The sequence below is a fragment of the Aristolochia californica genome, unplaced genomic scaffold, assembly GCF_029961685.1.
Source record: "Aristolochia californica isolate CCGP_79_NKW_82.1479 unplaced genomic scaffold, dmAriCali1.0.hap1 SCAF_1, whole genome shotgun sequence".
In the NCBI taxonomy this organism is placed as follows: Eukaryota; Viridiplantae; Streptophyta; class Magnoliopsida; order Piperales; family Aristolochiaceae; genus Aristolochia; species Aristolochia californica.
This window is the reverse complement of record NW_027181770.1, coordinates 909158-932158: the sequence shown is the minus strand read 5'-3', so window position 1 is coordinate 932158 and position 23001 is coordinate 909158. Positions and strand designations below refer to the sequence as shown.

General features: G+C 38.7%; 3 protein-coding genes across 10 annotated transcripts; all 3 read left to right on the top strand.

The window, feature by feature from the left end:
- Nucleotides 1-1203: 1203 nt before the first annotated feature.
- Nucleotides 1204-7049, top strand: LOC137959057 (uncharacterized). 8 transcript variants are annotated; one of them, XM_068806613.1, is made up of 14 exons: nt 1206-1477; nt 2172-2229; nt 2311-2404; nt 2604-2680; nt 2879-3038; nt 3191-3215; nt 3810-3899; nt 4102-4273; nt 4811-4884; nt 5326-5395; nt 5988-6059; nt 6183-6316; nt 6493-6566; nt 6688-7049. In XM_068806613.1, exons 1-14 carry the CDS (start codon nt 1305-1307, stop codon nt 6771-6773), a joined length of 1359 nt encoding a protein of 452 aa, XP_068662714.1. In that variant the 5' UTR covers nt 1206-1304; the 3' UTR covers nt 6774-7049. The 8 variants fall into 8 exon arrangements, with proteins under 8 accessions (XP_068662638.1, XP_068662714.1, XP_068662556.1 ...); XM_068806537.1 differs by having other exon boundaries at nt 1204-1477; nt 2172-2404; nt 6709-7049; XM_068806455.1 differs by having other exon boundaries at nt 2178-2404.
- A 345-nt stretch (nt 7050-7394) lies between these two features.
- On the top strand, nt 7395-8355 carry LOC137959453 (dirigent protein 16-like). Its single transcript, XM_068806838.1, has one exon. It carries the CDS (start codon nt 7437-7439, stop codon nt 8187-8189), a length of 753 nt encoding a protein of 250 aa, XP_068662939.1. The 5' UTR covers nt 7395-7436; the 3' UTR covers nt 8190-8355.
- Nucleotides 8356-10551: 2196 nt separating this feature from the next.
- LOC137958973 (probable leucine-rich repeat receptor-like protein kinase At5g63930) lies at nt 10552-15678 on the top strand. The gene is made up of 3 exons (XM_068806252.1): nt 10552-10973; nt 11269-14215; nt 15123-15678. Exons 1-3 carry the CDS (start codon nt 10929-10931, stop codon nt 15503-15505), a joined length of 3375 nt encoding a protein of 1124 aa, XP_068662353.1. The 5' UTR covers nt 10552-10928; the 3' UTR covers nt 15506-15678.
- Nucleotides 15679-23001: the final 7323 nt, after the last annotated feature.

Here is a 23001-nt window from a genome sequence, read left to right as displayed (position 1 = left end):
CCGTTGGGTCGCTCCTGTCACATCTCGCCTGTGAAGCATTTCGGTTTTCGAACCCAGATACAGATTGCTGAGACGACTAACATCAACTAACATCAACTACCGGAAATTTAGTCTTATTAAACTTTCTCAACCGGGATGTCCAACCGGCACGGCGAACGAAAAACAGAAACATACCTATTGATATCTCGGGAAGATATTACCCATGGCTACTCAAGAACCTTCTGAAACAATGATTTTTTTTCTTCAGGGGTCTTCATATATTAATCAGACTATAGGGTCTAGAGACTCATTTTCTTGTCTGTTGAGTTGGGTCACGAAAACCCAAAATAATTTCCAATCGACCTCACCGAACCTGACTCAGGTGGTCAGGGACGCTTTAAAAAATCTGCAAAAGAATCGCATGGGGGCACCTAATACAGAATAAAGAATGGGAAAATGGCCTGACGAGAAAAGGATGGAAGTATGGAACTGGAGACAGTCCAGAAGGTGCTCGATCAGATGAGTAGGTAGCTTGAGAGGGAATCATCACAGCTTGCAAGAGAAGAAATCAGCCTCGAACGGTCAGTAAAAGCGTCGTCTTGATATTCTAATGAGTAAACCAGACGTGAAAACAAGAGGGAGGTTGTCGTTTGTCAAAGTGGTGGGGGCCACCTTCCTCGTTTCTGGCGTCAGTCGACTGTTCTGGAGGTGAAGCCAGAAGGCTTGAAGCATCCCTCCTTGACCCTACGTCGCCCATGCACGTGCACGCAGCCTCTCGCTTTTCGCAGCTCGTACATTAGCACCGAAACGATTGGCGTCTCAGTCGTGTATGAGTCCGGTTATGGTTGGGATTTTCTTCCTTCAACAGTGAGATTGAACATTCTCTTGCCTTCCAACCTAAGTTTCCACCCCATTTGATACTCTCAACTTATATTTATTTTATATAAATTTATAAGATTATATAGAATTAAGCTTTACGGTTGGATTTAGGCTATCAGTTATAAACAGTTATAAATCGCGAGACCAAACCTGTCGAAAGACCAGAGGGTAAAATTTTTGGGAGCCAAGTGCAACTTTCCGCCTTCACGTAGAGACTTGGCAGTCTGGACAATCTCTGTCTCATACAAGTCAAAAGTAGCAGATCCAGATACTTCTGATTTCTGCCTCTTTTCCTTGGTGAGATACTCGTATGATCAATCATTCGTGATCTTCAATAAAGTTCCTGCCTGGCGTGGAAACGTGTTGAAGTCGCTGCTCAGTTTTTTCCAATAGAGTATTCGAATTGAGAAGCTCAATGTCGAGCCATCTGCAGCGGCGTGGGTCCAATGGCGAGGCTCTCTCTTTGTTGTCTTCCTGTTTGGATTTTTCTCAGTTGCTCATTTCTCACTTCTCGGAAGTTTGCTATCCTCACACTTCAGTCAGGAAGGCAGGAAGCCTGCCACCGATTTACTTTCTCAGATTACATTGTATCTGGGTCATTCTGTTGTTTTTCTATAAGGTTTGGACACCGGTTCTTCATCTTATTTCCAACATTGTTTACTTGTAGCTATTCTTCTTCTTCTCTTCAGCATTGCCTAAATGTATGTGGCGTTTCTCCTCTCCAACATCGATTGAGTGTTTTCGTTCTTCTAATTACTTTTTATTCCTTTTTGGAGTGACTTTCTCGACAAATCGTTGTTATCTGAACTTGGCCTTTTCTTTTGTAAAGAAGCTTTCTCAGGTTATTTTTCTTACATAATCTTTTCTCTCATTTTTCTTCATGGCAAAATTTCGTTGCTACTTGCTTTCGGTGTTTCAAGTCCTACACGAAACTTTATTTTCTCACAAACATATTCTGTTTGTTGAACTGTGCTTCCCAGATGCAGATGTTACTTCAAAGTTCTGCGTTGCAATGCGTCTGGGAGATAAAATTGAGTTCCTACTCTATCCTGTAGCTTTCCTGAGTTGCATAAATTTCCCAATGTTTTTTCGTTCTCTTTTTCCTTTTTTGTTTGCCAAGCTCAAAATTTTGGGTATCGTACTAAAAAACCGTGCAGTTCAGTAACATTCATTCATGACAAATAATTCTACAATGGGCAGAGCCTCTTTTGATTAATAGAAGTGTCATACTCTATTTAATTAGAATCTGAGAACTTTTTCGGTTTCCTATGAGCCGAGCTGAGAAGCAAGTAACACTCTTTTCATGCTCGTAGCTGCAGAATGGATGAAACCAGTGAGCCAGTAGAACATAAATCTGAAGAAGTTAAAGAGGTAAGGCCATCGGTTGTTCTTCCTGTTTCCAACCAAATTACTCTTTTGACATGTTCGGCAGAGAAGAAGAAGTCCTTGCAGGCTCGGTATATATATGGGTTCATCTTCTTATTATTAAATCTAGTGGCTTGGATTATTCGAGATTACGCCCACAAGGTTCCTTCTTTGCTCCAGTGTACGACATTTTCCCTTTTCATGATACAGATGTTTGATTACTTTGAACTGGGTGGTTCCTTCTTGATTTTTCGTTAGTGTTAATGCTAGAAAGCTATCATTTTTAAATTTGTTCTTGTAGCTTTTCTCTTCTCGAAGGTAGCAGATTATCTTCTTGATGATACCCTTGAAGTTTACCTTTGCTATGTTTTCCTTTGCAGGGCTAAGATATTGTGGAAAAGAAGGACGGGATTGTTTTCATACTGTTGGAGTGCTTCGTGTGAGTTTTGGGTGTTTTGTATCTTTTCATTTAACAGAATTCAATGGATATGTCTCCGTCTTTCTTTTTATATTTGTATACTGCTTACATTCAAAATATATCAAGTATAACTTGAACTTGTTTCACATTATATGTCAAAATAACAACAGCAAATCTAAACGTTCCCTTTATTTTTTCCCTTTTGTATGCTTCCCCATCCTTGACTCAAAAGTTCAGATATTTTTCTCCTTCATGTTTGTATCCACATTTAGAGCCAGCAAGCTCTATGAAGCCTGCAATAGATGGCATTCTGGGTGGTGGACTACAAAGACTATCATGTTAATTATATCTGTGGCAGTTCCATTCTTCATTCCTCTGCGTATTATTCAAATATATGGTATGACTAACTGAGTGCTTGGATTTGCTTTCCTTAAAATTTTGTGGTTTTGGCATAAAAGGTTAATCCAATTCATTTGCTGCACATTGGTTTTGTGTTCAAATCCTCCTGCTATGCCGAAGATAGAAATAACATTGGTTCTTGTTTTGCAGGGGAAGTTGCTCGTATTGGAGCTGGGTAATCCCTCTACCTATCTTCAACTTTGTTTTATTATATGTTCAATTTCAACAATTGATGATGCAATCTGATAATCTCGTATCAAGCTTATCTTTTCTGTCAGAGGCAATCTCTTCCTGTAAACTTGTTATTTTCTTGGAAATTTTTTTCTTCTTGTGGTTCCAGGTTATTTGAGTTTTCTCCAGATAAATAGGATATTAGAACCTGAATTGGAAAGTAAATGTGGGGAAAACATATGTAGAATTCAATATTAAAAAAAAAGTAGAATCTGTCATGTCTACTTGTCCAATAATATTAGCGTCACTGGCTCTATTCTATCTTCCTTGCAGTGAAAAATACAAACTGACAACTAGTATATTTGTAGACCATTTTGGATTTTTTTTTTATATTTTAATGTCCTGAATTCCTAATAGCTTTTAATGTAAATGCTCCATATTCTATCAAACTAGTCACCGTAAAGCTTCTCTAAAATAAAATTAGTCTAGGAGAAATAACTGTCGAATTACTGAACAGGTTATCTGTGTTCTTCTTTCTTGTGTTGCTTCAGTTTATATTGAACATAAGTGATCATTAACCAACTTTTCTTTTATAAAGGATTTTCCTCCTACTTCAACTCATCAGTGTGATTCAATTCATAACATGGTGGAATAACTATTGGATGCCGGATACGAAATTGAAGCAAAGGTGAGACTAGCCTATCTGCAACTCGTATATTCTTACGTTTTCATGGTGTTGATTACTTTATGAATGATGCTCTGTTTCTTTCTCATCATGAAAGCTTCCTCCCTACCAATTAACATGTTGGATTTTGAATGACTCAAACACGTTAATGATTAAAATTTTTGACACAACATATGTCTTTTTTTCTTTTTTGCACTATCTGCAGCTGTTCCCTCGGGCTTCTGATGTCAACCATTTTTTATATTGCTTCTCTCTGTGGGATCGTGATGATGTACTCATTGTATGCTCCTAGCCAGTCCTGCAGCCTCAACATATTCTTCATCACATGGACTATAATCCTACTTGTAGTAATGATGCTAGTTTCACTTCATTCAAAGGTATATGCTCTTTGAAAGAAATGTACCACTAGTTATAGGTTGTTCCTATATGCTGTTGCATAGAATTATATTTCTTTCTTTTGTTTGAGTTGTGTCAATCACATTAGATTACATGAAAGAAGCTTCCATGTTTGAGACGGCCACTCTCTTTTGTTCAATTCTGGAGGCTAGATTTTGACTTACATACTTTTCTAGTTCATATCTGTGTTGCATCTTGTTCCTGTGCAAATCATAAGTAGGCCATCCCTATTCCCTAAACGAGTTTCTTCATATGAGCTGAAACACCATGGATTACCAATTTTTTCTTTTGGTCATAAATTTTCTTGGAGTGTATTATTTAATTACAGTACTCCAGCCACCTTGCTGTAGGCTTTTGCTGGAAATATGAACTGTATAAGGTCACCTTTTGAAGCTCTTATTTCTTTCTTTTAATAAAACGAAATGTTTTTTTTAAGAAACATAATATGATTTACATTTACTTACACTATGTAGTTTGTGCTATATTACTAACTTCTCTATTCTGGATATTCCATTCAGGTTAACAGGGGACTTTTATCTTCGGGAATTATGGGTGCCTACCTTGTTTTCCTGTGTTGGTCTGCTATAAGAAGGTTGTTACTTATTCCGTTAGCCAATTTCTTGATTTTTTTAAATGTTATTAAGGAAAAAGATCATTTAGCTTGAACCCATCCATTATTCCAAAAATGATTTTCCTACTTGGTTTTTATTATATTCCATTTCTTGATGAAATCTCAACCAGTAAAGAAATTCGGCGTGGATGTCTTTTAAACTTAAATGCACCCTATATCAATTATGGTAAAGTACAGTCATAATTTGCAAAGATTGTCATACCTTAGGTCCATTTTTGGCAGTGAAGTACCAACTTCACCAGTAATACAGGAAGATGTTCATGAAATTTTATTGAATTATATCTCCTATATCCTGTACTCTGTTAGAAATTTGAATTCCTTGTAAGGTGTGTTAACTCTTTACTTTGTTACTATCAAGATGTGCACATAACATGCTCTGTATTTGGTTGAATGGCTGTGCAGTGAACCTGCCATTGAGAGGTGCAGCCCTCAAAGGAAAACGTCTGAGAACGATAATTGGACCACCATACTGGTAATCTAGTTAGCAACATTTTGTCCTTGATCAAAGCAGAGGTTTTATGAAGATATTCCTCATTTTAAATTCATATGTTTTAAGGCATACATTAAATTTCTGACCTATGTTTTCGCTTATCAAATATTGTGCAAAGGAGGGTATCCAGTGCATATGATTTTTGTTGAATTTCTGGAAAAAAGAAATACTTCACTAACTTGTTGTTATTTGAGTACAATAAACCTCTATTTATAATAGAGGAAACAAGTAAAATTCAATTACAATTAAACTAACCTTATCCTTGTTACACCCAAAGTTAAACACTAAAAGATAAGTCCTAGAACAATTTAACAATTGAACATAAATAAAAGGCTAACATAATTAAAACACTTTTAAACGAGACTCTTTTATGAGACCTCTTTAATTTTGACTGTGTGACTTCTTACTGTGAGAGTTACATAATATTTTTCCATATTTGCTCTTTAACAATTTCTTAGGTTAAAATTATTAAATTATGCTAATTCAGGGTAATAACATTTGCTCTCAGATTGTTGTAAATACAATTATCAATGCCTGACAGCTAATTCTTGTCTTTCTGTAATGTTGCTTCCAGGGCTTTCTTGTTGCAGTTTGTGCCATTGTTATAGCAACCTTTTCAACTGGAATTGACTCCCAATCTTTTCAGGTGAGTGAACTTTCCTCCTTGCATGGACTTCAACATTACAAATCAAAAAGTCTGTTGGATGCAACTATATGTAAAACGGTACGTCAAGGGAAACAAGTTAATAATATGTTTAACACTTCTCAGTTTCGCAAGGATGGGGCTCAATCAGAAGATGATATTCCTTACAACTACGGGTTTTTTCACTTCGCTTTTTCAATGGGAGCCATGTACTTTGCTATGTTGTTCATCAACTGGGATATACATAACTCAACCAGGAAGTAAGAAACTAGATCTTCAAAATTTTGGTTTATTAGACATTAGACTCGAGTAAAATCAATAGGCTCAGTACACAGAAATCAGTAGCTTCTAAACTCTCAGAAGCATACCTGATTTTGTATCCACTCTATCATTATCTCTAAAAAGTTTTTGCAATCATGAATTCTTTATAAACCAGGTGGAGCATCGATGTTGGATGGGCTAGTACTTGGGTGAAAATTGTGAACGAGTGGTTTGCAGCTACCATCTACTGTAAATGACCTTAACTGAAATTTCTAAGTATCTTAGTCTTTTTATTTCTTTCTAATAATCTGAAAAAGCGAGTCAGCTTATGATGGGTGCTGAAATTTTTATTGCCACAATGTCAACTCAGTGTGGACTTTGATATCACCAGCTCTAAGAAGAAACAAAGTCATGGATCATGAGCAATCTCTGCAGCAAATCCAAAGTTCAGTTTGAGAGGTGGGTGTGACTATAATAGTATGAGAAAGGAATTCACCTCAATATCTTTTAGTGACGCCTGGATCCGGCTTAGACCGAAGTAGCTTGACCTATGAAAACCACCAAATGTAAGGTTCCCATCCAAATCTGACCAGTTGAAAACAAGCAAGATAACCATGGATAAAAAGGGGGTCAGGCTAAGATATAGCCAGTTTGCCATGTCTTCATTTTTGTTTTTTGTTTTTTTGGTGTATTTGTTGTTATATGGTATACTATAAAACTATGTTAATTCTTGTATGTTTCAATTAAACGTTGAGTTTATCACTTGGACAAACCAAGCCTCTGGCAAGCTCTTTTGCTTCGATGGGCCAAAAAGAGCGCACCATTGCCCAACATGGTGCTGCATTCTACTTGAATGATTCTCTAAAATGGATCCCATCTACAGTATCTACACCACCAAACCGGGTACTGACTGCACCAGACAAGTGGCCATGGTTCGGTTGCACCCACTCTTGATATCTATTTCTCTCTATTATTCAACAAATTCCTCTGCTGCAAACACATCCAACTGCTACACTTCATTCTTCCTCCTCTCTATTTAAGCCTCAACTTCACATCCCATTCTCACCCGACGGCAGCCAAACAAAGAATAAATCTCACACTCAAAGCAAACAGTTCGAAATGTTTTCCCCAGCACCCAAAACTCTTTCCCTTCTCTTTCTCATCGGAGTCCTCCACGTGGGACAAATCCTAGCCATCGATGCCGGCCCCACAGAAGCAGCTGGGTCCATCTTAGAGTTATACATGCACGACATACTCGGCGGCAGCAACCCCACGGCCAGACCCATCACCGGTCTGCTCGGTAACATTTACAACGGTCAGGTCCCCTTCGCCCGAAACATCGGGTTCACCAGTCCCAAAGGCGGCGTGGCCATTCCCAACGCCAACGGCGCACTGCCCACCGTCAACGGAAACAACGGGATCCCCCTAGGAACCGGCTTATCCGGCACCAACTTCGCCCCGAACCCCAACGGTCAGGCCACCAACGTTCAGACCCAGCTGGGACCCGACGGTCTCGGACTCGGGTTCGGAACCATTACGGTCATCGATGACGTGTTGACGATGGATCCCGATCTCGGATCCCAGGCAGTGGGGCGGGCCCAGGGAGTATACGTGGCGAGTTCCGCGGATGGGACCACGCAGATGATGGCGTTCACGGCGATGATCGAGGGTGGCGAGTACGGCGACAGCCTGAGCTTCTTCGGAGTGTACAAGATCGGAAGCGCCATGTCGCATCTGTCAGTAACTGGTGGGACTGGTAAGTTCAAGACAGCATCAGGGTTCGCGGAGATCCGAGCACTTTTTCCAAATGGGCAACATGTGGTCGATGGGGCCGAGACGCTGCTGAGGATCACCGTTCATCTTACCTATTAGATCGAAAATGTGGGTTCACCTCTTGTAACCCATACGAATTGTGCATTTCCTTTCTGCCTTGCTTTTGATGTACTCGCTCTGGCCTCTAGGTGTGTGAAAGTGTTTGCTTTTGATGAATATCCCATCAAGAATCTTTCGGGTTTCTAAAGCAAATGGATAAAGTCTCCCAAAGGGTTTTTAGTTCAAGAGAGAATGAATTGATTGAACGGATTTTACCGTACCCTATTTGAGTAATCCCTACCGTCAAAAGGTAGGAATTGGCAGATGAACCGTCTCGATCATCCAAGTAAATTAAAAGGATTTAAATTAAATTGTCATTAACAATAGATGGTTTATGGGTACTCCATTATTGCTCTTAATTTCATTATTTATTAGCAAAAAATAAAAAATCAAACTAGTCAAGAAGACAAAATAAAACTTTTGTCCTCATCCTCACAATGCCAAACCCTTCAATTTTTCAATCTACCAAGCACCAACCTTTTTTAAGTGGACATCTATGTAGCATGACATAACGATAGGCCTTTGAAAGCAAGATAGTGAAAGCAAGATAGAGCCAAATACCAACCCCCTTTTCCCCGCATAAACGAAGTCTCCCTCCCAACTTTTGACTCTCCAACCCCATTAACCACGAAAACATCGCGCGGTAAGAGTTTCGGTCGACCGACGACGGAATCTCCGAAACGTACAAATTAGTCGCCCTCAGAAAATCGGAGGTGAAGCACCCGCTTTTGGTAGGCCAAACTCCTAAGTGCTCGGTTCACAGTCCTCATCACCGACGATTGACTAAGCGCAGGTCCGTGGCAAGTGGCAATTAGTGTCTCCACCTATGTAGTGGTGTGCGGTGGGCCCGCGCCACATGCGACTTACTGACTTTGGATAATGCGTTTATCAGGGAGATAAAGATTCCATGTGGGTTCTTATTTATATTTATCTTTCAAATTATAAGGTTATTAAGAGAATTTTTTAAATAATCAAAGCTGATTATATTCTCTTTTTCTATTACAAAAACAAGGTAGATAAACACCGTGCTTATCACTTAAAATCTAATTGCTCGATTATTCTCAAACTTGCGGAAAAAAATATTTTAAAATTAAAAAGAATTCCAAAGAAGATAGAAAGTGACCATTGATCTCCGTCCATAAGTGACTGTCTCTGTCACTTCCTGGGATGGTGACCCTTGAACCGGACCACCTCTCACAGGGTCGTATCCCCCCGATCCATTCTCTCGAAAAGCACACTTTCCATCCCACGGATTTTTCAATCCTCGAGACAACTGCGCCATGATGGCGAAACTGTAGATTTCGTGGTCCCGTCCACCCGGGGAGTGGGCTTGCTGTAGTTGTACCACGGCTATGAGTGGAGTTTGGACCGAACCCTTGGCCTTCCCCGGTTCGTATCACGTTGTGCCTACCCTCCCCACTTTTACCCGGGCCTACCTCTTCAACCTTTACTATTTAAGAATTAAGCCGTAAGCAGGCACTCGTGTCTAGTGGTCTCTCTGAGCTTACAGTGAGACGCGCTTGTCTGACTCCGGCCCAAGTTGGCAAATTGATATTAGAAATCGTTGGGCTTTGGTGTATTCACGAGTCTCACACTGTACCCGCGTGACCTGATCTCAACCGTTTTCTTCTTTTTAGTTTTTTAATTTGGTTTTTGAGCCCAACTTGCCGCCCAGGTTCAAGAGTCACGAATCATGACCCGAATTACTAGCCCTTCTAGAATCTCATCTGAACCGGGAGCCAGACTTCTGTTCTTAGATTATTATTTTTTTCTCGGAGAAAATAAAAAGATTTATAATCGTTATTTGAAAGGTTAAATAATTTAATTTTAATGCTCTTAATGTTATTTAATTCAGATAGGGGACAAAGAAAGTTACTGTTATTTCAACCTTTTTGGCTTTTTGCGGCAAACAAAAAGATGCCGACAAAATGCCGTGAGAAAGGAAAGCGTCGCGTGAAAATGCCGTTTCCTCAGCCGTCTTATTCACGAGTTTACTATTTCCTCTCGCTGCGCCGCCGTCGACACGTCACAGATGGGGCCAGGGACGAAACAATCTAACACCCTTGAGTATTATAGTGGCCCCACTGGGTGGACCCGACGGGAAGGATTCCATGCGGTCTCTCTACTGAGGTGTCGGAGCGACGTCGGGAGACGCGTTGTTGGGTTGAACAAAGTAAGGAGAGAGACCGGATAGACCGGCACGAAAGTGAATTTCTCGTGAAGTGAGATGAAATGATTAAATCTACTCGTCGAAAAGTTCCCGGTTGCGGCCTTTCTGAAATTCTTTTTTGTTTTTCTAAGGTAAGTGAGATGAAAAGACGAGCGAGAAAGTAGCGCTGAGTTGGAGGAAGAAAGTAGAGGGAGAAGAGTTGACAGCACGCTTTGCCGGCCATTAGAGCTTCGGTTTCGAACTCTCCTCCGTTCGATTCGCGGAAAGATTCTGCAATTGATATCCTGCTCGACATGGAAGGAAAACGGTGATCAGGTGATATTTTGAGTTTGTTGTATGGAGAGCCCGAGATAAAAGTTGTGTTCATTGTACCGGCTGGTCACGGGAGGAGAGGACCAGATTCGGTGAACTGGAATGTCGAGAGAAAGTGGATTTTATGCACAAGTCTTCGCGAGAGTTACAGTTATTTGCCTTTTCAGATTATGAGTTTGGAGAAAGCGAAATGGTCTATGTTCCGTTTGTTGAATTAATCGCGGATCATAGGGCTTTTCCGGGCGTTGCTTCTTGCAATGGTGGAGTTTCTTCCGGTTCTTGGACGACCTGAAGAGCTTAAGGTATGTTGTTTTCTACAACATCTAGTTCTGGAGATGCTCTTTCTGGTTTACTGTAGTCGTTGGTATAAGTATCTACACTCTGGCCACCGATGAGTGTGATGGAGTTAAAGGATTATTTTGATAACTGAAAGTCGAAAATTTTGCTTCCTGGTATCAGAACTGAACTTCATTTCACGAAATGGTCCCGGTTCCAGCAATATTATCTTAAACACGAAGATCATTGGTCCCTTTTCGATACCTTGACGTTGATTTTTTCAGAGTAAAACATTTATTTTAATTTCTATACCTCTTCCAGATGTTGAACATGTTGCGGATTATAAGCTTTGGGAGTGTCGATGTTTTGGGGATCATCAAATTTCTACTAGTGGTTTCTTTGCTGACTTGTAGTTCCGAAGGACTTAACATGGAAGGTCAGTATCTCCTGGAAGTAAGGGATAGTATTGGTGATGAGTTTCACCATCTGAGCAATTGGAATTCGAGTGATCAGACGCCGTGCAATTGGACGGGAGTTAATTGCACACTTGAATATGATCCTGTAGTTCAATCTCTTAATCTCAGTTCCTTGAATCTCTCTGGGACTCTCTCTCCAAGTATTGGCAAACTAGAGTACTTGATGTATCTGAATGTATCATTCAATGGGTTGTATGGAAACATCCCGAGAGAGATTCTAAACTGCACAAGATTGGAGGTTCTTAATCTGAATAACAATGCTTTTGAAGGAGAAATTCCCACTGAGTTGGGCAAGCTTTCCTGCTTGAAGGAATTCAATGTGTGCAATAACAAACTCTCAGGACCTTTACCAGAGGAGATTGGAAGCTTATCATTGCTCGAACAATTGGTTGCTTATACCAACAATCTCACTGGTCCACTCCCTCGTACTCTGGGGAAGCTCAAGAATTTGACAATATTCCGTGCGGGGCAGAATCTGTTCTCTGGAGGTCTACCTGTTGAGCTGAGTGACTGTGAGAGTTTGCAAGTACTTGGTCTTGCACAGAACCAGTTAAGTGGTCCAATCCCTCCGGAGCTTGGAATGCTTAGATACTTGCAAGAGATGATTCTTTGGGGTAATGAGTTTTCAGGATTCATTCCTAAGGAGCTTGGAAATTGCATGAACCTTGAAACTCTTGCTCTATATCAGACCAATCTGGTAGGAGAAATACCTGCAGAGTTTGGCAACCTCAGAAATTTGAAGAAGTTATACCTTTACAGAAACTCACTGAATGGGACTATACCAAAGGAAATTGGAAACCTTACTTCTGGCACAGAGATAGATTTCTCTGAAAATTGGCTGACCGGTGAAATTCCAATTGAGTTGAGTAACATAAAGGAATTGAACTTACTTTACCTTTTCCAAAATCAGCTTACTGGTGTGATTCCTGTTGAAATCTGCACCTTGAAGAATTTAACTAAGCTTGATCTTTCAATCAATTACCTCACTGGTCCAATTCCCACTGAATTACAGTATCTGACTGAACTTCGTCAGTTACAACTCTTTCATAATTCACTAAGTGGTACCATCCCTCAGGCGCTTGGAGTATATAGTCGGCTTTGGGTGGTAGATTTTTCAGAAAACAATCTCACAGGTCCAATTCCAAGCCATCTATGCCAGCATGCAAATCTGACTTTTTTGAATCTTTTGTCAAACAACTTGACTGGTAACATCCCGAGTGGTGTCACAAACTGCCAATCTCTAGTACAGCTTCGTTTAGGTGGGAACAGTCTCACAGGAAGTCTTCCTTCAGGTCTATGCAAGTTGGTCAATTTGTCTGCTATTGAGCTGGACCAAAACAAATTCAGTGGGCCAATACCTCCTGAGATTGGGAACTGCCAAACTTTGCAAAGGCTTCACCTCTCAGACAATTATTTCTCTTCGGAGTTACCAAGGGAGATAGGCAAATTATCCCGATTGGCGAGCTTTAACATTTCTTCCAATCAGCTTTCTGGTGGGATTCCTCCACAGATTGTTAGTTGCAAAATGCTTCAACGACTTGATCTCAGTCGGAACAGCTTTGTGGGTCCTTTACCAGAAGAACTTGGAACCCTTTCCCAGTTGGAACTGCTCAAGCTTTCTGACAATAGGCTCTCTGGGTCTATACCTCCCATTCTAGGAAAACTCTCGCGTCTGACTGAACTGCAGATGGGTGGTAATGGTTTTTCTGGTCCAATACCACCAGAATTGGGTGGTCTATCTAGCCTGCAAATTGCCATGAACTTGAGCTACAACAATCTATCTGGTGAAATACCTCCTGAGCTGGGTAACCTTGTTCTGCTGGAATATCTCCTGCTCAATGATAACCACTTAACAGGCAAAATCCCATTCTCATTTGCAAACTTGTCAAGTTTATTGGGATGCAATGTCTCGCTCAATGATCTGAGTGGGCCTTTACCTTCAATTCCCTTGTTTCAGAACATGGCCCTTAGCAGCTTTAGTGGGAATGTAGGACTATGTGGTGGACCACTCGGTGCCTGTGGGTCCCCATCCATGTCTACAATTCCTCCAGCAGCAAAAGTTGCAAGGACTCCTTTGGGTAAGATTGTTGCAATAGTTGCTGCAGCCATTGGTGGGGTCTCTCTCGTCCTTATTGTAATTATTGTAATTTTCATGAGACGGCCAGTGGAGATGGTGGCTCCTTTGCAAGATAAGCATTTATCAGCCTCTGCATCAGACATGTATCTCTCACAAAAAGGGGGGTTTACTTTCCAAAACTTAGTTGAAGCAACAAATAATTTTGATGATGGTTTTGTGATTGGGAGGGGGGCATGTGGTACAGTTTATAGAGCATTGATGCAGTCTGGACAGACAATAGCTGTTAAGAGACTTTCATCACAGAGAGAAGGGAATAATATCGATAACAGCTTTCGAGCAGAAATTTTGACTCTGGGAAAGATTAGGCATCGAAATATCGTGAAGCTCTTTGGCTACTGTTATCACCAGGGATCAAATTTACTTCTCTACGAGTACATGTCTAGAGGAAGCTTGGGTGAACTCCTTCATTCCCCATCTTGTAACTTGGATTGGGAAACTCGCTACATGGTTGCTTTGGGGGCAGCTCAAGGATTGTCATACTTGCATCATGATTGTAAGCCCCGGATTATTCACAGGGATATCAAGTCAAATAACATCCTGCTTGATAATAATTTTGAAGCTCATGTTGGGGATTTTGGGTTAGCAAAGGTGATTGACATGCCATATTCTAAATCCATGTCTGCAGTAGCAGGGTCATATGGATATATTGCTCCTGGTAAGTTTTGACCGAATTTCTCTCTCTCTCTCTCTCTCTCTCTCTCTCTCTCTCTCTCTATGTAACTTTCTGAATGCATTAAATGGGTAATTGTTAGCTAGTTTTCCAAAGCTTGTTACTGTTTACGTAGGTTAAGTGACATTGTGATGATGGAATCTGCTTAAGATAGAAGTACCACTGAGCAATCACATGTATCCAGATGTATTTGGGAGCCTAACATGGGTTTATTTGGGATCCTATTAATTTAATATCTCAGCTGACTGACTTGGTAAACTTTGGTGGTTGAAATCCCAAAAAGTCACGTCAGCCAATGAAGAACACTATTAAACTAAGTTTCAGCTCTATCATGCATCCACAGTGGATTCACAGTAATTAGACAGAGTCACTTCTATGGTCGAGCTTATCTTCATCTGATTTCTCATCAGTGGCATCATCATTTCATTAAAGCCGCTATTTAGTGATCCGCTTCAGTTTAATGGTTCTTTAAGCTGATCATTGGATTTTTATGAACCCGATTAACCTAGTGAGGAAGGATGTTGAAGTTTTTTAGTGCACTTAAGCTTGCAGTGAGATCCTGCCCGTCTCATGGGCTCTTTTACATCCTTTAAATTGTTATTCTTGTAAGATCAATTGGCAACTTATGAGCTTTACTCTTATATTCTTTGTTTTGTTACCATTATTTAGCACGTTGATCAATTAGAATAGACTGAACGTAAGTGAGATTCTGACTAGATTGATCTTATCAGTTTTACCATTAGCCATGAAATCTAGTTCATGTAGACAACGCACAACTGTATGGCAAAGTTCAATCTCTTCTACATTTTTTTATTTTGTCTTGTTCTGAAATCTGTTGTGTTTATGGTTTCTAAACATTGCTCACAATATGTTTCTTTGTGCTCTTTACCAGAATATGCTTACACCATGAAAGTCACAGAGAAATGTGACATCTACAGTTATGGAGTTGTCTTGTTGGAGCTGCTGACAGGCAGAACGCCTGTTCAACCATTAGACCAAGGTGGCGACCTTGTTACCTGGGTGAGGAATTACATTCAAAACAACTCAATGAATTCTGGAATATTTGATTCCCGTTTGGATCTAGAAGACAGAATCACACTTGATCACATGTTCATAGTTCTAAAAATTGCTTTGCTGTGTACAAGTATGTCCGCCTTGGACCGACCATCCATGCGGGACATTGTATTTTTGCTAATTGAGTCCAAAGAGAAAAGTGATGCTCTCTCTGTCTCCTCTGTGAAGTCTGATATCCCTTTGAAAGGAGATAGCCCATAAAGGTGCTGATATAGTTGACATAGTTATCTTCTTCAACGCCCATTTATTCTTGTAATATTTGCAAAAAAGGTAGATTAGTAAAATTGCTGAGGGCATTTACTTTTTGTCCCCTTGTAATCTCTCTTTTGACAGCTTATGTGCATTATTTGCAGTATTGTTTAGACTATTTGAATCTAATTATAGCAAGAAAAAGAGATGTGAGGGAAGGCTAACTTTTTCTCTTCTCCCAGGGTTCTGGCTAGTTGCTGCCATCAAACTATGACCATACAATTTTAATCTTATAGCTTATATTGCCAATGCTTTTAAGTACCAATTTCAACTAGGCCATTTGTCACATGACTAAACCTTACTGCAATTACTCTCCACACATATTCCCGGGCATTTAGTTTGTTAATCGTAAGGCTAATTTTCAGAACCGACCCAATCAATATTTATCAATGAAGCTGGTACAAGCCAAAAAAATTTCTGATTTCCGTATCTCGTACCTTTTGTTTGTTATATTAGGCCCGGGTAAAGTGAGTATTAGTGGTTAAATGGTTTTGGGTTAAGAAGATTGGCTTGGGAGAATGCCTCCAAATATTGGACAGTTCAGCATAATTTGTTACAGCAGCACATCCTACGTAACTGAAAACAGTGTGACCACGAGGACAGACTCGAGCTACGCATTAACAACTATCAGTTTTAAAAGCCTGTATTAGCTAAAAACAAGGTTTGAATTTGTATTGTATTGCTATTCACATCGTCTGGCTTAAATAATCCTTTTACAGATTATAATAATCCATACATGGTAAGTTCGATCGTGATTACATGGTTTACAAAAATACAAGGATTACAGGATATTCCGAAGGAAGGAAATAATATATTTTGTATAAAGGAAGAAATCTCAATACTCCCCCTCAAGTTGGTGCATAGATATCACTCATGCCCAACTTATCGAGACAATTGTTAAAAACTCGATAAGATACTGCCTTGGTCAGCACATCGACAAGCTCATCTTGAGACCGAACATGAGGGACTTCAATGATTCTTGCTTCTAGCTGTTCCTTGATAAAGTGTTTATTAACCTCAACGTGTTTAGTTCTATTAAGTTGGACTGGGTTGTAGGCAATATCACATGCTACCTTACTATCACATTATAATTTCATAAGACTTATCTGTTCAATATGTAGTTCTTGTATCAGATTCTTGATCCATAATAATTCATATATTGCCTTGGTCATTCCCCTGTATTCGACTTCACCTGACGATCTAGCCACCACCTATTGTTTCTTACTTCTCCAAGTGACCAAATTTCTACCTACAAATATAAAGTATCCAGATGTATATCGTTGATCCTCTATTGAGCCAACCCAATCGGCATCGATATAACCTTTAATTTTCAAATCGCCTCCCTTTTTAAATAATTTTTTTCCTGGAGATGATTTCAAGTAGCGCAAGATACGATTGACGACATTCATATATTCTTCACTTGGAGAGTGCATAAATGACTAACCACACTTAGTACATAAGTTAAATTTGATCTGGTATGTGCAAGATACATTAACCTCCCAACTAGTCTTTGATAACGTTTCTTGTTAGCAAAGACTTGATTTGAATGTGTTCCCAATTTCAAATTTTCTTCCATGGGAGCACTGACTGGACTACAAGTTGTTTTACCAGTTTCTTTCAACAAATCCAAAGCATATTTTCGTTGAGATAAAATAATTTTTTCCTTCGATCTTGACACTTAAATACCAAAAACGTATTTTAAGTGGCCAAGATCTTTCATTTCAAATTATTTGGCAAGATGACTTTGCAATGCTTTCTTTTCTTCTGGATTGTTCTCAGTTACTATCATATCATTAAAATACACAATAAGAGTTGTGATTGCTTCCTCGTTAGATTTCATGAAGAGAGTATGTAAGTTGCATTGTTTGTATTCGATAGACTTCATAAAATTGGTGAACCTTCCAAACCACGCCCTCAGGGACTGCTTCTAACTATATGGGGACTTCCTCAGTTTACATACTTGTTTGCATTCTTTGGTTTGTATAATACATCCAGGAGGTAATTCCATATATACTTCTTCTTGGGGATCTTCATGCAAAAATGCATTTTTAACATCAAACTGATATTAGGGTTAGTCAAGATTCACAACCAAAAATAGTAGAATTCGAACAATATTGATCTTGGCCATTGGTGCAAATGTCTCAATGTAATCAATCCCATAGGTTTGAGTATATCCTTTGGCAATAAGCCTTGCTTTGAACCTTTCAATGGTGTCATCGGCTTTATATCTAATGGTAAATACCCACCTGCATCCGATTGGTGTTTTTCCTACAGGAAAGTCAACCACTTCCCATGTTGAATTCATTTTGAGGGACCTCACTTCTTCATTCATAGCTTTTTTCCACTTAGGATCTTTCAAAGCTTCCTGCACACTATTAGGAATAGATATATTAGATAATTGATTCACAAATACTTCGCTTTTCTTTGACAATCTATGATAAGACACAAAATTATGCATGAGATACTGAGATTTAGAGGTGAGAAGAGGTTCATAATTAACTTTAGGTTTTCCTCTTGTGGTTCGATGAGGTAGCACTCTTAGTGGAGTTTCAGAACTTACCTGAGGCACAGAAGTGGACTCGGACTCAGAAAGCAATTGATCTACTGGTACATTATGAAGGGGGGAAGTAGTCGGTTGAGATTCTGGTTGTACCACTTCCATCTGGTCTTTGATTGTTTCCATCCTGTGAATCATACTCATTTGTACCATTCTGATGTTTACTACTGTAATCTGAATACTCACCACTTATAGTATCCAAGGTGTTTGAATAATGATTAAAGGTTTGTAATTCAATCTTGTTCTCCCCCTGAATTGAAGACACGGGAGTAGAATAATACATGTTATCTTCGTGAAATATCACATCAAGAGTGACATACAATTTGCGAGAGGGAGGATGATAACAACGATAACCTTTCTAATGTTGAACCTAACCAACAAAGACACGTTTTAGAGCTTGGGGTTCCAATTTATTTTTCAATGGCTACACACCCAAAAATTCTAGGTGGTAGATTCGACATAACATGCGAACTCACGACTTCATGAAGAACACTCAAGGGGGTCTGAAATTGTAATGCACTTGAGGGTATTCGGTTGATAAGATAAGCTGCAATTGTGATGTCTTCACCCCAGCAACTAGCCAACATATGAGTTTCAAACAAGGAAGCACGAACAACCTCAAGAAGATGGCAGTTTTTTCACTTTGCAACCCCATTTTGCTAAGGGGTGTACAGACAAGTAGTTTGATGAGTAATACCATGATCATCTAGATATTCTTTTAAACCTTGATTAACAAATTGTTCACCATTTTTATTATAAAGAGTTATTATTGTAGAATGGTACTGAGTGACTATCATTCTATGAAATTGTTTGAATAATGAATTAACTTCACTTTTTTATTTCATTAAGTAAACCCAAGTCATACAGGTGTGATCATCAATAAAGGAAACAAACCACCATTTATCACTAAGAGAGACTATATTTGTTGGACCCCATACATCAGAGTGGATAATCATAAAGGGTGTTGGACTTTTATTCATGCTTATTTGAAATAGAACACGATGACTTTTAGCCAATTCACATACATCACACTTAAATTTTGAAACAGATAATCGAGTAAATAATTTTGGAAACAATTTATTTAAATAACCAAAGGATGAGTGACCCAACCATTTATGTCATAACCAAATTTCAGAATCTGCAAATTTATTCACGGAGAATGCTTAACCTAACTGATGAGAACTCTCTGGCATCAGATCAAGGTAATAGAGTTTCCCCTTCTAGTACCATAACTAATTGTCTTTCGAGTTCAAATGTCCTTAAAAACACAAAGGTTAGGCAAAAAAATCACAATACAATGCAGAGTAAGATTTATTTGAGCCACTGATAATAAATTAGATTGAGGGTTGGAATAACTAATACAGAATCAAGACTCAGATTTTTAGAGAGGGTGATGGAACCTTCTCCAATAACATGAGAGGGAGTACCATTTGTTTTAGATACAATATGCTATTTAGATGGTTTCATAAATTGAATATGATGATTGTCAAAAGTTATATGATCAGTAACACTAGAATCAATTATACATTCATTATTTCAACTAGGAACGGGAGTATTAAAAACCTTACCAGATATAGCAATTAAAGTTGATACATCCTCAGTCGTTTTGGAGGTGGAAGGTTCTGCTACAACAACTGAAGCATGATTATTTGGTTTATAGTTCCGTTTGCGAGGGGCTTTGGTAGGATCCCAACATTCTGGATACCCAATAAGTTCATAGCACCGTGACTTTGTATGCCCAGTCTCACCACAGTGAGTACAAATGCGCTATGATTTTGTTGTTCTAATCTTATAGCTACGATTCTAAGATTATGATGCCCGATTTTGAGCACTAGTAGGACCTGTTGGTCGAGCTGTTTTAGGTTTAGTTCAACGTGCCACCATTGCAGATGACTCAACACAATCAACTTCACCATTTAAAGTGGTTTTGCGAACAGAGTCACGACGTACATAAGCATAGGCTTCTTCAAGATCCAATATCGGGTCCTTTCTAAAAATCTCGCCTCAGATTTGTTCAAATTCTGCATCCAATCTATTTAAGAAAATGTGTACATGCAATCTTTCAACAGATTTTCTATAGGCGATAACATCATCATGATCTTTCATTATAATCCTGTTATGATGATCAAGTTCTTGGAAATTTTCCACAAGATCACCATAATGCGTTGATAGAGAGCGACCGGTCTGTTTGGTAGAGAAAACTCTCTAATTCAACGAAAAAGTTGTGATTCATCTGATCCATCGTAGAAACTTTGGCCAAAGCATTCCAGATTTCACTTGCGGTGCGTAGTTGACTATAGTGCTTCACAATATCCGATGACAACGAGGTTAGCAACCACTCCTTGACCTTTTGATATTCAGCATATCACTTCGTATGGGAAGCATCAATTTCTTGTGGGAGTAGTGTTTTCTCCATAATATATTCAAGCTTCTCACGTCTTGCAATTTGCATTTCCATGATTTGGAACCATACATCGTAGGATTCCTTCGACATGATGCAAAAAGATCGACAGTGGTCAGAAAAAAATAAACGCCCACAAAAAACTGGTCTGGTTTGTTTCTTGCCTCTGAGTGGTGGCTTGGCTACAGTCGTCGACGACATTCGGAAGTTCCGTCGGAGTAGGGTGATGATGGTTCTGTTCATGGCAACGACAAAGAAGACTCAAAAAGCTTACGGTAGCTTCTTCTTCTCCGTCGGGCTGGTGTGGTTTGCTGAAAGGCTGAGCAATAGCTCGACTACAGTCGTCGGCAATGAAGGAGAAGAATACAAGAGCACTGCTGAACAGTGATGTTCACGACGATGGGAAGGACAAGGAGAAGGGTTCTCCTGCTATGATGCCAAGTTAAAAATAAGGTTTGAATTCGTATTGTATTGTTATTCACATCGTCTGGCTTAAATAGTCATTTTATAGATTGTAATAATCTACTCATGGTAAGTTCGATCATGATTATAGGGATTATAAGAATACATGGATTACAGGATATTCTAAAGGAAGGAAAGAATATATTTTGTATAAGGAAACAAATCTCAACAGTATTTACTACATGTGGTTAAACTATATGAAACCAAAACGATCTTTGTCATGTTGATTCACTACGAGCGAAAGCGAAGAGATAAAGAAGAAAGCAAAGGAAGAAAGAAAAAAGACCTATGAATGATGGAAGATAACAATTGAAGAAGAAATTCAGTGAAGAAAAAGTTGCTAAGTTCTAACAGGAGAAGAGAAAAAGGTAAGATTTTACTTTGGGTCATCCAATTTCTATTCTTTTAGTACCTATTAATAAATCAGGATGGAACAAAAATCATTACATGTGTAAGGATTTACTCTACCTAAATATAATTACTTGAGGACATTGGGTTTTTATTTTTAATAGAGAGAACACATAGAATTAAAGTTAAAATTAAATTACCCCTATCTCAATTACAACAAAAATGGAACTCCTAATTGGAAGCAAAGTAAACAACAATTAAAAAAAACTAAAAGAACTAAAGCTACTTTGAACAAAAACACTTTTTTGAGACTTCTACCTATGAGACTCTTATAAAACTACCACGTTAATTCTTTTTCTATGAGATTCATTACCATGAGAGTAATGTATGACTTTTTATATATGTTTTTCAATATTCTTCCTTAAGTCGGAGTTGCTAACTTGAGCATGCAAAAAAATCTTAATTTTTTTTTTATTTTTGACACTTTGTAAAAACTCTATAAAGCTTCTTTATCTTTAATTTTCTCCCTTACTTCGATGTATTTCATTACTAATAACAATTTTTTTTACCCTAATACGTGTAAATTTTCTTTGTTAGTTATATCAAATACTATAAAATATTTTTTTCTTGTACTCTTAAGTTAGGAATCAAAATAACATAAGGACCTAGTTTGGATAAAACGAAAATGGGAGAAGAAAAAAATCACTCCTACCAAATGACAAAAGACTATACACCAATCAAACAGCCTGTTTGAAAAGTACTCCAAAAATCGGTCATTACTAATTTTTCTATTGTTTCTTATGTAGACACAATCACAAAAAGCCAATCAAAGAATTTTTCTAATAGCATGAAAAATTAGACAATAAAAATGGTCCCTTAGTATCAAACAAAAACAATCATAACATTGAGGAAGGGCTTACCCTCCCACTTTTGCATGTTTTGGGGAGGTACCTTCCCTTATCTCTCCCTTATCCCCTATCTCTCTTTTTTCTAAAAAAAAATGTATTTTATTTGATATGATTGAAATATTTTCTATTTTATTATGAATTTGTGTCTTCTCTTATTTCTTCATTTTTATTAAAAATAGTAAGATTGATATACATTAGTTAGTGATTATTTTTATGAGATTTTGCCACCTAAATAAGGCAATTGCTTCTTTATTCAAATTAAAATTAAGCATTATCACACATTCCTAAATTGTCTCAAAAGACCTATTCTAATACATTTGGATAGGCTTCAAATTGAAGAGTCAACCACCTTCCAGCTATTGGGCTGCATATTTGCTGTTTTGTGTTTTTGAACCGCTTAAAGGAGTTGTTGCCCTGGGGTGTGCATTTTAGTAATTTAGGGTTGTCATAACACTTTGAAAACCTCGTTTTGGTCCATCAGTTTGTGGTTGTGACGCATCAGATTTCACCAACATCGATTTCCTCGTGCCCTTCTTTAGCTATGCTGCCTATATGGTACGCCTGCCCACGTATCACAATGTCACCAAACCTAACCTAGACTAGAAAAATGAGAATATTTGGTTATCTATTAACAACATACAGATCAAGCGCAAGTACCTTTGCCTACTTATTCCAAAACCCATCTCCGATCTATCCCTCAAACACCCGCTAGGTTGGGTCAAATAAAGAATCCTACTTGACTAGTTTTGGTGAGGATGGGGTAAGTGATATA

What these genes read in the sequence shown, in the direction of transcription:
- LOC137958973 (XM_068806252.1), top strand. Translation starts at nt 10,929, where the DNA reads ATGGTGGAGTTTCTTCCGGTTCTTGGACGACCTGAAGAGCTTAAG. An exon ending in GACGACCTGAAGAGCTTAAG is followed by an intron (nt 10,974 to 11,268) that starts GTATGTTGTTTT and finishes TACCTCTTCCAG; the next exon opens with ATGTTGAACATGTTGCGGAT. An exon ending in ATATGGATATATTGCTCCTG is followed by an intron (nt 14,216 to 15,122) that starts GTAAGTTTTGAC and finishes GCTCTTTACCAG; the next exon opens with AATATGCTTACACCATGAAA.
- LOC137959057 (XM_068806373.1), top strand. Translation starts at nt 1,305, where the DNA reads ATGGCGAGGCTCTCTCTTTGTTGTCTTCCTGTTTGGATTTTTCTCAGT. An exon ending in TTGACTCCCAATCTTTTCAG is followed by an intron (nt 6,060 to 6,182) that starts GTGAGTGAACTT and finishes AACACTTCTCAG; the next exon opens with TTTCGCAAGGATGGGGCTCA. An exon ending in ATACATAACTCAACCAGGAA is followed by an intron (nt 6,317 to 6,492) that starts GTAAGAAACTAG and finishes TTTATAAACCAG; the next exon opens with GTGGAGCATCGATGTTGGAT.
- LOC137959453 (XM_068806838.1), top strand. Translation starts at nt 7,437, where the DNA reads ATGTTTTCCCCAGCACCCAAAACTCTTTCCCTTCTCTTTCTCATCGGA.